This window comes from Gopherus evgoodei, chromosome 2 (genome assembly GCF_007399415.2).
Source record: "Gopherus evgoodei ecotype Sinaloan lineage chromosome 2, rGopEvg1_v1.p, whole genome shotgun sequence".
Taxonomy (NCBI): domain Eukaryota; kingdom Metazoa; phylum Chordata; order Testudines; family Testudinidae; genus Gopherus; species Gopherus evgoodei.
Window position 1 is genome coordinate 208,826,796 of NC_044323.1, and position 12,769 is coordinate 208,839,564.

The following is a 12,769-nucleotide window of genomic DNA, read 5'->3' on the forward strand; positions in this document are numbered from 1 at the left end:
GACTTATGAAGACCCTTCTGAAGAACACTTCACTGAGTATGGGACGTACTAAACTGCATGTACAATAGTTAAAAAAAATGTTTGGAGGCTACATCCCTGGAAACATCCTTCCTGGGCTGCATTTCTCAGCCCCATCACTGCAAAGTACTTTTGTCTTTTGGGGACTGTTCAGAAGTGTTTGCATGGGCTGCTAGCCTCTGCCAGTATGTGTGAAGCAAACCAGCATTCAGAGTTTTCTCCAAGATTTAGATGAATTATTAGTTTCGTATGAAGGTTGTAATTTAATTTTCTGCTTGGAAATGACATAAGAATATGATAGAAGTTCACAGGTGAATCATTTCTCTTCAGTGAGTAACAAATAGCGTTTGTTTCTTATTTCCAGTCTAGCATAGCTGCTTAGCATGATATGAGATACAGCTTTTTACGTAAACTAATTCAGATTATGTAATATAAAGGATAATATGGCATAGGTTAATATTACTTCCTTCCTCCTCCTTTTTCCTTCTCTGTAGCTCATGGAAATCAAGGTTCTGCTTCTCCTTTAGGTTAAACCAGCATGCTGTTCAGAAATCTAAACTACTTGGTCAGTTTTTAGTGCTGTACTGTTTCACCCCACATTCATGATTGGGTTTTGATTTTGATTTTTTTTTTGTGAAAAAAGTCTTTTAAGAAGCTTTATTTGAAATGACTGCATTTTTAAAAAATGAATGCTGACAAAAGGATATCAGAAATTCTACACAGATGATACATAATGAAGACTACTGAGGTTAGGGGGGAAATCTGTGATTTAAACACATTAGTGACAATCCCTCCCTTCTCCCCACGAAATGGATGCCAACAGTGCTTATCATTCATTAATTTGGATCTTTCTTACTCTAATATGCTTCAAGCAACTAGTGACCTGACTGCTGTGCATGTATCTCCAAGCACAAATTACCCTTCTGTGTTTATTTTATTTATAATATCCAAACAGTCCCATCCCGTCCCCCCCCAAGGTCGTCTAAGAGACAAGAAATCTGAAATGCTTTCTTATGAGTGTATTAGGATCTGCCAGGTTTAAAATACATTAATTTGCATAGATAGACTTAGTCGGGTGGGGAGCAGAGGTCTTTTGGCATTCATTCAGAGTTTTTCATGAACATTGTTATGTAATGCAAATCTGAATATAACATTCAGCATTGCATGCCATTACAGGATCAGGGCTAGTGTAAACTTTCACATGTGCTAGTAATCATATGGGTGTGAGCAATCCCATTCGATTAGGAACTGCTTACATGCATAAAGTTATTCCTGTGCAGGATCTAGGCACATAGTTGTATTTATTTGTTAATCTGACACTTCTTTTGGAATCATTAATAAGTATTTAGGTTTATAGATTATTGAACATTTAAGATCTAAATACTGAGAAAAGCCATATCCTGTTTGACTTACTCACATATATAGTCCACAGTCCTGAACACTATTTTTGCCATTCTGTTTTTGAGGTTGTGGGCATATATGAGTGTCAGATTTTAATTCTGAATAATAATAATAATAAGAGAGAAAAGCTGTTTCTTGCTTCTCAGATGTTATGCATGTGTTACATTAAGAATGTCATTTTGTGTAATGCAGTGCAGCTATATACAATGCATTTGATTTGCATTAAGTTATATTGTGACAGAGATTCTAAAAATTCCTTTGTACCTCTACGCATGGCTGAAGTCATAGTTATTTTTTCTTACATTCCTGACCTACTAATATGGCAAAGCGTTAATTTCATTCAGATATTAAATCATGGTAAGCGCTTTAACAGCTTACTAACAGTTCAAAATAATGCATAATGCATGTATTATGAATGTAGTGTATGTATACACACACATCTGAAAAATAATGTGTGTATGTATGTATGTACAATCCAGACCTTTAAAGTAGGCATGTAACACTTTTATTTAAGTATATATGCATGTTTTTGAAATATATTTTCATGTTTTCAGCAAAATAATGTTTTTTTCTAATCCAGCTTCTAATTTTACTCAGCTCTGCAGAACAAGCTATTTCAGACTTTATCTCTTTAAATTATATTTGCTTTTAGCATCAGTGAATGAAAACCATGAAATGTACATGAAGGATTCTATGTCTGCTGCAGAGGTTGGTACTGGCCAGTACGCCACAACAAAGGGCATCTCTCAAACCAACTTGATAACCACTGTGACTCCAGAGAAAAAAGCAGAGGAAGAAAGAGATGAGGAAGAGGGCAAAAAAAAAGGAGAGGAAATCACTCCAGTCTCTGCAATACGCCATGACACAAAGGTAATGTTTTCAGGTTTACTGTTTAACTCACCCAGCTGTGAAGTGCTTGGAGCACCACTGTAATTGTTAGAGAGAGAAGCAAAATTCAGTAAGGATAAGAAGAAGGATAATGTGTATTAAACGCATAACAAGAAAACTTTGTATGGTGCTATGTACTCTCTGAGAGTGAGTAGGTGATGTGTTTAAAGTTAATTCATGCTTTCTGCTGCTTGGTTTAGAAACAGTTTGATTTAGGAGTCAGTGTTATATGGTTTTCAGCAGGGAAGATCTAAAAGAAGTGGTATTTACATACTACACTTTTGCACTTTTTTGTTTTTGTTTTAATTTATTTATTTTGTTATTATTCACTTTTCAATGGGCAACAATATTTTTCAGGGTTTTTTTGCACAGTTCAACATTTGAAGAATCACTTGGTTTTTTTTCTAGTCACATTCCATATCTCAGCACATACTTAATGGGCATATATTCTCTACACCTAACTGTTTGGCGCTAGTTTACTGTAGCATGTTTCTTTCTGGCTTAGTAGGGTGTTGGCTTCCCTTTTATGTAGTTTTGCATTGAAAAGCCTATTTTTACTGGCATTTCTCTACTCCTTAGTCATGTGGTATAGATTTCTGTCATTCATTACATCCCATCCTCCTCTCCCAATAACTCTGGAATTCAGCTTGCTCTATTCTTGATAAAGAGTAAATCAAACAGAGCAGATGCTGAACTTCAGAGATTAGCACTGAAGAAAAAGCAGATAGAATCAGGAAATATGCAGCCAAACAATCTTCCTGTTCTCCTACATCAGAAAAAAATAGTGTGTGAAATATTTGTGCCTAGGATATAATGCAAAGGGACATTTCTTGAACTTTGATGCTCCATATTAAAAAGCACATTTTCAAAAAAGGGTGAGGACCAGCCTGCTTAGAAGCACAAAATTGCACCTCCACATTTAATACCCACAAATGAATTATGGATACAAATCTGAGAGCTTGCACTTCTCGCTACCTGAGATATGCCTGCAATGAGGTAAGTAATTGGAGGTTCAAGTTCCTAAACAGACACCTGTAATTAAGTCGCAGATGCAAAAATTCAGGGAAAAAATGTACACATGCAAATTGTACCCCAAAACAGAGACCACCCTTTAGAGCTCTCTTTAAAAAATAATACCTTTGTAATTTTTAAGAAGGATTGTGAATGGAAAAGACTAAATTGAAATTCCAGTGTATGGGGCGGGGGAGAAAATATCCACTGGAAATAAATGCTGTCCCTATGGGATTGTTAACTTAGGTCAAGCGGGAGGGTGAGCTGGAGTTCAGAGGAGACATATAGCTGGAAATTGCTGATGAGACCTTCAGAAGAACATTGTGAAGTTACTTACTCACCCCCAGAAATCATTTATTTTTCAAAAATAAAAATTGTATTTAAGTAATCAATTAAGAGGGCTGCAATTTTAAAATACTATTAGAGACCCAGTTCGGTTTCTATTGAGGACCATGGGAGTTTTGCTATTGACCTAAATAGGAATATGGTTCAGGCCTTAAGACCTGGACCAATTTTCAATTTGATTCTTATTCAAAGAAATCTAAACTTTTGTATATAGTTTTTCAGCTTTTCTGATAAGGAATTTTACAGTTTGAATTAAGCCTTGCAGGTCTAACTAGTATACCAGGAGAAATTCTAAATGTTAATTATCCAAGCGTGTAAATAAATTCATTAAAATATTACTGGCAGAAGAAGAATTTACAAATTATGACTTTTGGCTTCATATTGTAAAGATATGTTTGTGTGCATATATCACATATAATAAAGTAATTTCATCCAGATTTAATCTGTGGACACTTCAGAGCAGGTATGGGCTTGAACATAGCACTTGAACATAAAATTATTGGCAGATAGTTAAAAAAGGAATCCATTTTGAATAATGTTTAAAATTGATATTATATTAAACATAAGTATCTAAAATTTATAAAATGCTTTTCACTTGTTTGTTTGTTTTTTTTATGAAATTAGATGCATCATTACCTAAAGGCTAAAGGAAAATAATGGGAAAAATCAGTAATTTTTTAATGTAAATGTTGATCTTAAGGGGACCAGCTCCTGTGACTAACATACATAGTTAGGTTTACATACAGTAACCAGTGATAGTAGGATATGGCATTAAGGCCCCTTCTCTTGCAATTGGCTCACATGGAGCTGGTTTTGAGATTAGGGTGTAAGACTGTAAATGCATGTGAAATGTAGAAAACTGGTCTAGGAACACAGTAATAATGGGTGCAGTTCGAGTTGTCTCAGTTTGAGTAATAGAGCTGGTTCTGTTTCATTTATTCACAGTGGGCCATATTGAATTTGACCCAGTGTGTCTAAAAATAAATAAACATTATAAATCTACTGGCTTCTTTTTTTTTTTTTTCTTTTTTCTTTTTTTTTAAAGAATGCCAATGAGAGGCTACGAGGGAATGTGATAGTTTCACAGCGCACTAATAGAGTGCATTCCCTCGTGGCAACTCAAACCATTGTCTTGTTTTATTTGTCTAAATTTTAAATATTGTGTTGAATGCCCTTCTAACATTCTTGCATCTCAGTGAAAGAGTAGTAAATCCTGCCTGTTCTTCACAGGTAGAGCAAACTTTCTAGCAAGAGTATTGGCTGCATTTTTTTGCCTGTGCATAAAGGGTAAAAAAAATTACTCTTCTAGCGCAAAACCAGAGGGATTTGGCTTTGTATGTAATTCAGCCGTTACCCACAAGGCTCATGTAGTTAGAACCCTAGCCCATAGACTGCAATAATATTCCCTTGCACAGCCAATGGGGGGCTATTGGGGACATTGCATCTTCATAGCCAAGGATCCTGTGTCCCCTCCTCCAGTCTGCTCCCAAACCTCCTGTTCCTACTGGCCTGTTTGGGGCCAATGCAATTGCTCTTTCCAAAGGATACGGAAGTCACACTATGTACTTGTGCAGCCCTTGATGAAGAGGGCCATTCCTGGGCCTTCTGAAAAGTTATTTACAACTATTATTTGATTATTAGGCAAGGCTTCTTTCCATGTGGCCAAATTGATGATGGGTTTGATGACCCCAATCACAAAACACAAGTGGGATCAGAAATTTAAATATACTGAGCAGATCTTCACCTGTTGTAAAGCTAGCTGAGGTTCTGTCCCACTGTGTTCATCTACTGAGTATGATTTTCCTGCGGAGTTACCCTTCCATGAATCTGGCAATGGCTGACCTAGTAATTTTTCCCAAAACCAGAGTAAGTTTTCACTTTTGGTCATCTTTAATTTTGGAACATTTTATTCTGTCCAATATTCTGTGGAGGAGACTTGGGAAAAGACTATTGAAAGTCTTGATTTTTCAGTCATTTTGGGAGAGATTTTCAAAATCTCAGATGACAGACATCTAAATACCTTTTGTGCTTTTGAAAATCTCCCACTTTGTGCCTAGTCCTTGCCCACGCTAATTTCCCACTGACTTGACTGAGTAAGGACTGCAGGTCATGTTGTCATAAGCAGAATAGTTATTAGAAGTTCTTTTCCTTGCTTCAATGGCTTTTTTTGTTTAGGGATTTTTGTCTTTATTTTTTGGGGGGCTGCGGGGGTGATTGTTTTCCATGTACTTCATGTTTGAAAGTACTTATGATAGATAGGAATCCACAGCATCTGGAGATGCACATAGACAAGGTTCCTTTAAAGGACTTTTATTTAAATCGTGTACTACAGTATGACTGGACAGACAAATGTTGAATGAAGAAGTTGCTTTTGTAAGCTGCAACCCTCCATCACTAATAATTGGCATGCAGTGTGAGAATTGGTCTCATTTAACTTAGTGAAAAGCTTTGGTGTTAAAATTCTGTTTTGTAAGTTTTGTATATATAAACACAGAAGAAAATTAACTAATTACAGTTTTCTTTTTGTCCTTTTGCTTCTGCACCTTGTTTGCTGCTCTTTCTCTTTCATCAGTCATCTTTGCTTGGCACTGATTCATTTCATTCCTCATCAACCTCACAGTCTGGTCCCCCTGTATCTTCAACAAAGCTTCGTAGGAGATGTAAGGAGAATGCTCAAAACCCGTTAAGTTATGAGTCATCTAAAGACATTATGCAAATACACGGTGAGTCTGACTTAGACTCTGATAGAAAAGGAAGAGTTTGCTCTGCTGAACAAGACATGGCTTTTAACTATAAGCAGAAAGCTGGTAACGGTGGAACACTGTTTTCCTTCTCCTTGCAACTTCCAGAGTCATTTCCTGCTCTCCTGGATGATGATGGCTACCTTTCCTTCCCTAACCTCTCTGAAACCAACTTCCTGCCTGAAAGTGTGCAGCATTACCTTCCCATCCGATCACCATCCCTCGTGCCTTGTTTCCTTTTCATATTTTTCTTTCTGCTATCTGCCTCGTTCTCAGTGCCCTATGCTCTCACTCTCTCCTTTCCTCTGGCTATGTGCCTCTGCTACCTGGAGCCCAAGGCGGCCTCCTTGAGTGCCTCACTTGACAATGACCTGAGTGACAGTTCAGAGGAAGAGGTGTGTACCTCGGCATAGAACACACTTCTTTTTTGTGTTCAGTGCTTCAGTCCTAAACAGTGTTAGAATGCTGCAATAGTGGTCCTACTTTCAGAACCTCATTTCTGTCTGTGCTGATATGTAAGAGTTTTTTGTGTTGGGAGTGCAGCTTGGGTCCCAGGGTTAGGCACAACACTGTGAATGAGATAGCAGCTTGGTTCAAACTTTTATCAGTTGTTGTGCAGTGAATTACACTTACAATTTGCCACAACTCAACTCTAAAGAACAATAACTGAACGCTTTCTTCCAATGAGGTTTTTTCATCCAGTTAATACTAGTTTTTACTAAAGACAGTTTAGAAGAGTTATTTAAATAACGAGTAGTTAAGTACAATTGCATGCATAATTACATATCAAACAACTAATAATTGGCACTATTGCAAATTTTGGGGGTGCTCAGAATCCAAACCAGTCAGAATTTTGAAAATGGTCTTTAATTTTGTAACAGGCCAAACAGAATCCCCAGTTCCTAAGATCCCAAACTTTGAATGTCAAAATCTGGATCTGATCTTTGTGGCTTGATCCTGTGTCTACTTTAGATTCAGCTAGTATCCCATTCAGTGCAGCATTCCACTGAAAATTTGCCTTGGTACGTTTTTCATTTGCAACTACAGCATGTCCTAGTTACCACTTGCTGCCTTGAATTAGCACTACCAAAATTAATGCTTTCTGTCAGTAAACTGGATGGCTTATAACAAAATACAGCTAAAGCAATTTGCCTGGCAACAAGATCTGTAGTTCTGGTGAGAAATTTGGATGTAATTACATAGAAGAAGAAGAAAGGGAATCTACTTGATTGTATGACAGATACTGAGTAATTGGTATCTATTTTACTCCTGACCCTTTCTATGCTGACAGAGTAAAAGCATGGGGTCAGATTTTTAGAATCTTTATTTTAGATTTTTAGAAACTACATGCCTGTTTTGTGCATACAATTGTACCATTGTTGCAGACACAAATCAGGTAATTGCATATATAAATTACCATTAGCCATTTATACATGCACTTATTAGTCTGACTTGCATTGTATGCAGATTCTGTTCGTCTAAAGATTTTTAAAATCTGCCCCATGAGTTTCAGCAACATTTGGCCATAGAATTGTGATTCCCTTTTATGGAATGCCAGAGTTACATCCGTTTGCACCATAACATTTTCTTCAGATGTTTTTGGTTCCAGTCTTTAAGAGGAAAACTGCAATTTAGGATGAAAGACGTCCAAGATCCATTTTACTGTCTCATTTCATGTCTTCACTTTGAGATAGCATTAAATTTCAACTTACAATAGCTCTACACTCAGATGATTATTATAATACAAACATAATAATATATTGTCTGTTATAGAAGCAGAGTGTGTAGCCAAAAATAATAATAAGGCAGTGTTTTATGTAATCCCTTTGTGTGGTGTTCTTTCAGAAATGAGCACCTCTTTTGGTGTTAGACTTAGTGGTCAAAGTGAATATCATCATAACAATGTGTAAAATAAACTTGGCAATTTAGTCCTTTTGTGATAATGGTTACCCCAGAATCAGTACTTGTATGGCAAATTACACAGACTTGTGCCTAATCCAGGGTGTATTTCTTGTTCAAAATATTGCATGAAAGTTAATATGTTTTAAAGTTGGGCATGTCTGCATTACATTGGCAAAACAAATCACAGCAGTTATTGTCACAAATTAGAGGAGAAGCAACTGAAGCTTATCACAATATAGGTATCTTTTTTCTTTCGTATCCCCTAGCCTACCAATAGTGCCAGCAGCTGCATATCATTCAGAGCACTACAGTTGGTCTATAATTTTAACTAGCCATTCTTTTAACTCTGTTCCTATTGAAATCTGCCTTGCTGAGCCTCTTAAACGTGCATTTCACTGCTTTTTAATGACTTCAAATCTTTGACAAGTAGTTCAATAACATCAACTTTTAGTCTCTTGGTGTAGATTTGTTTATTAGGAGATTTGTCCATCATGGTTATATACTGATTTCTATATTTCATTTAGAATTTGTTTCATTAAGGAAGAAATAGGGGGAAAAAACCTGTCTGTATAAACGTGTACTTTTAGCTAACAGTAGTGTACCCAATGATGTGCATGACATATTTAAGAGCTACGATAAATATCCTGCCCCTGCAGACTGTATTCTGATCAAACCTCTTCTTTAACCACATTCTATCCTGAGATGTGCATCAGCGTCAGGCTGTGTCTCCAAGGGCAGAATTTGTCCCTTTATATTTCATTAGCTGCATGATTCACACCTTAGTGATTAAAATTCTTGATAGCCTTTTCTTTCCAAATCCTAACTGTTGTAATAACAATCTGTGCCAAAATTTAGCATTACAGTGTCTTGGCCCCAGAACATTTTTTATTTTTTTTTAAATACTTGGACTCATCTATTCAGATGTTTTTAAGTTACAAGTGTAAATTGGATTTTAGTTGTACTGTTTTAACACAAAAACAGTTTTGCTTATAAAATTGTAATGATGTCTGATCTTTTAGTATAAAAAATGAATGACTGCTTTACTAGCAGCTGCTTTTACAGAATCTTTTTATAACACTGTTTATAATCAATGTATTTTGATTTATGATTTATTCTGGCACTAAACTTTCATGCAAAAAAAAGTAGCCTGTCCAGTCAAACCCACTTACTAGAAAATTCTATACACTATTTTGTATGTACCCAGTAGACCAAAATGACTTAATCAGTTCTGGCTAGCATATGAATAATACACATTCTGTCCCCTTGATTCAAAACAAGGAGTGATAGCCAAAGACAGTGAAGGAAGTATCAAAAGTGTCTTTAAGGTAACATTAAAATTGTCACAAACTGACAGCAGGTAGGAAATTCGCAGTTGAGTCTGACCTTCCATCTGTACCTTCAACTGTGTTGCCTTTTTGCTCTCTCTTCATGTTGATGAGACTTAAGGATGAAGAGTATTGTCTTAACTATAAATTACCTGACTTTTATTACTTTATATATAGTCTCATGACCATTTCTGATCCTTGGTCAGTTGATGAGCTCTCATTGATTTCAGTGAAAGCTGTGCATGCACATCAAGGGCAGGTGACTTAATGGTACTTAATGATATTTTTGCTTTTAAAGTCGTTATTTTGATTATCTGCAAGCCTATTAACCATTTTAACAACCACCTCATTAGAAGTTACCTAAATTTGACTCTAGACATGTTAAATTGACACTCATATTGTCTATTCCAAGATGTACTTTACCGTGTCAATGTTCTACGTATGCAGCCTAAGAAGTAGGGGTACATGAGGCTGCATAATGCTGTGCTTTGTTTCATTTTTACCACTTGTACTTGGGTTTGGTTTGAGGTGTTTATTTTTTGGGGGGAGTTGGGTCAGTATTTTTAATTGGAATGAAAAGTGTTTAAAATTGTATTCTTTTTTTAAATGGTAAGTATGTTCCTTTTTAATATTGGAAACAATAGCGGCAGCTCTATCTTAGCACTAAGAATTGCGGGGTGAGCCATACAAATGACATAGGTGGACTGTAGATGACTATATATTTATTTGAACTCCTTGGTAATGCAGACAGCCTCGTAATGTTTAAATGTGGGGACAGTAATAAAATCTGTACAGATGAGGGGCTGAAAGTCAGGTGACTGTTAAAGTAGCTTTTTTATTTTATTTTTTAATTATCATCTTTTCCCCCTCTAACCACAAAATCAAACACCACCGTAACTATGTATACTAGCAAAAACAATTGATTAACAGGACTGTATTTTTATGTTGTGGGGGAAAAGTTTGTTAATCATATATATTTTTACAAGGTTTTAGTTCTTTAAAAAGCCACCTGGCTTTCTTAAGAGGAAAAACCTGTGATTCAAATAACATTTTTTCAGGAAAGGTTTTGTTTGGCTAATAAAGCTGTTATGGTAAAGCCATATACTGTGTACATTATGCCTTGAGTCTTCCTCTGAGTCTGTTCTGTTTTATTAAATATAGCATTTTTTTTTTACTGCTTTAAATTATATATGGTTTAAAAAGCCACACCACAGGGATCTAGACTTAGCAATTCAAGCTGTGACCTGCATTTACTGACAATATGGGTTTGTTCTTTATTCCTGCTTACCTCTTGGAACTTGGTTATTGTGCAACAAAATAGACGGACAGTGAACAGACGGATACTGCAGCTGATGGTGAAACTACTGCCACAGAGGTTTGTACAGTCACCAGCATATCATTATCAAAGAATGTAGCATGTAGCTTCACCTCTCTCAGATCCTGTATATTAGCTCTATTCTGTGCCTCTGTTGCTGCAGTTTAGATACCTTTCTGTATATGTGTGTGTTGAAAAGTTTATTTTATTCCTTAAGTTTCAAACATCCATTCTAGAGTCATTTTATTTTGGGTTTCTGTTTGGCAATTAGGCTAAACTGCTTTGTGTATTGTGTAGGTAACAGATGGTAGTAAAATAACTTGAACAAATGCTGTTTCCCTGGGCTGTAATGCTGACTGAGGTGGTGGTATCTTGTTTTTAAGACGAACACGTTAAGGAGAATTAAATGTATAAAAAGGGAGAACAGACAGATATTCAAAAGTTTCTGCTGGGAGAATTTTTCTTCTCCTGGAATGTACTCAAGTTTCCTCAATCATATCTGAGACTGTGCCTTGAATTCTGTTTAACATGTAACATTTATAATGCATGTATTGTTACATGTATTATTTTCAGAGGATGAAAATAAATAGCTTAGCCCTCTTCCTCAAATAAACAAACAAACAAAACCCTAAAAACATACACAATATAGTAAGTATACTGAATACACAAAATTCAGCTCCATTATAACTCCAGTGAAGAGGGTGTAACTTCTGTGGCGTTAATGGAGTTGCAGCTGCATACAACAGGGCTGAATTTGATACAATATGAGGTAAAGCCGCACAGTGTTATCACATACATTATTAAAGGGTTTCAAAATGATCCAGTCACTATTTCAAATTATAATTAAAATCACCATCAGGGAAATATTCTGTATGCAGCATATCAATGGCAATCAGATCTTGCCTGTAAATACAGTAGACTTGAATTACGTGGTAATGGGAATGTCAAATACAGAATTTTCAGTTATTTGAATAATTAAGAGTAAATTTAAAAATATCAACAAGAAAATAGTGGCCCAAAAATCAGCAGAACCTATTATGAAACGGACATTATGAATGTTGATACCAGTAGAAAAATAGAATTTTGTATTGTGTTTCTCATCTAAAATTTTATTTTTAACTATACAGAAAGGATATATTGAAAACATTTAAGATAAATTTTCACAGGTAGAGATTTTGGAACCCTGAACTTTTGAGTTCCCAACATAGTGTCTTATTAGGGACCTGATTTTTCAGAAAGCGTTGAGTACCTGACAGCTAATAAGGGCCTGATTTTCAAATGTCTCAAGTTGGGCACTCACAAACTGAAGCAACCGAAACCATCAGTCACTTCAGAAAATTTAAGATCACAATGAGAATGCCATTCCAGAGTGCAGTTCCTGTAAGTGGATCCAGAGACAATATATACATAATACAGCTAAAATGTGTGTATAAAAACACTCTCAGAGGCAGAGACCAAATGAATAAAATTAGTGAAATAGCACTTTATGGAATTAGATGATGTTCCAGCTTTGTATGCAGCATTGTGCACTGTCACCTTGCTTCGAAGTTTGTAGGAGACTGCTAGTAGACCTTTATTTATAACTTTTAAACTCTTGGTGTCATGTAGATCTGAAGCTCTTACTATTAGCGTTAAAGTATAATACAACATTACATCTCAGCAGGAAGTCTGAATGCTGGCTCATAAATGGATAGAGGATCTGTGAATATTTGAGCACACAGACATACAGAAAAATGAAGTTTTAATATCCTTTTTTCGCATTTAGCAAGTTTAAAAGAAGGCTCTTGTATGAGATATGAGAACCGTTCAAGGTTGGGTTGATA

At 35.9% G+C, this 12,769-nt stretch overlaps 1 protein-coding gene across 25 annotated transcripts in view; it reads left to right on the top strand.

Moving 5' to 3' along the window:
* Positions 1-12,769, top strand: part of EPB41L3 (erythrocyte membrane protein band 4.1 like 3) — a 201,369-nt gene that overhangs the window by 174,471 nt on the left and 14,129 nt on the right. For 15 of the 25 annotated variants that reach the window (XM_030552806.1, XM_030552797.1, XM_030552803.1 and 12 more), the window contains 3 exons: positions 2,072-2,289; positions 6,236-6,799; positions 10,953-11,006. In XM_030552806.1, the coding sequence (XP_030408666.1) occupies positions 2,072-2,289; positions 6,236-6,799; positions 10,953-11,006 (836 nt within the window). The remainder of the gene's footprint in view (positions 1-2,071; positions 2,290-6,235; positions 6,800-10,952; positions 11,007-12,769) is intronic. The other 10 variants (XM_030552807.1, XM_030552819.1, XM_030552809.1 and 7 more) reach the window with 4 other exon arrangements.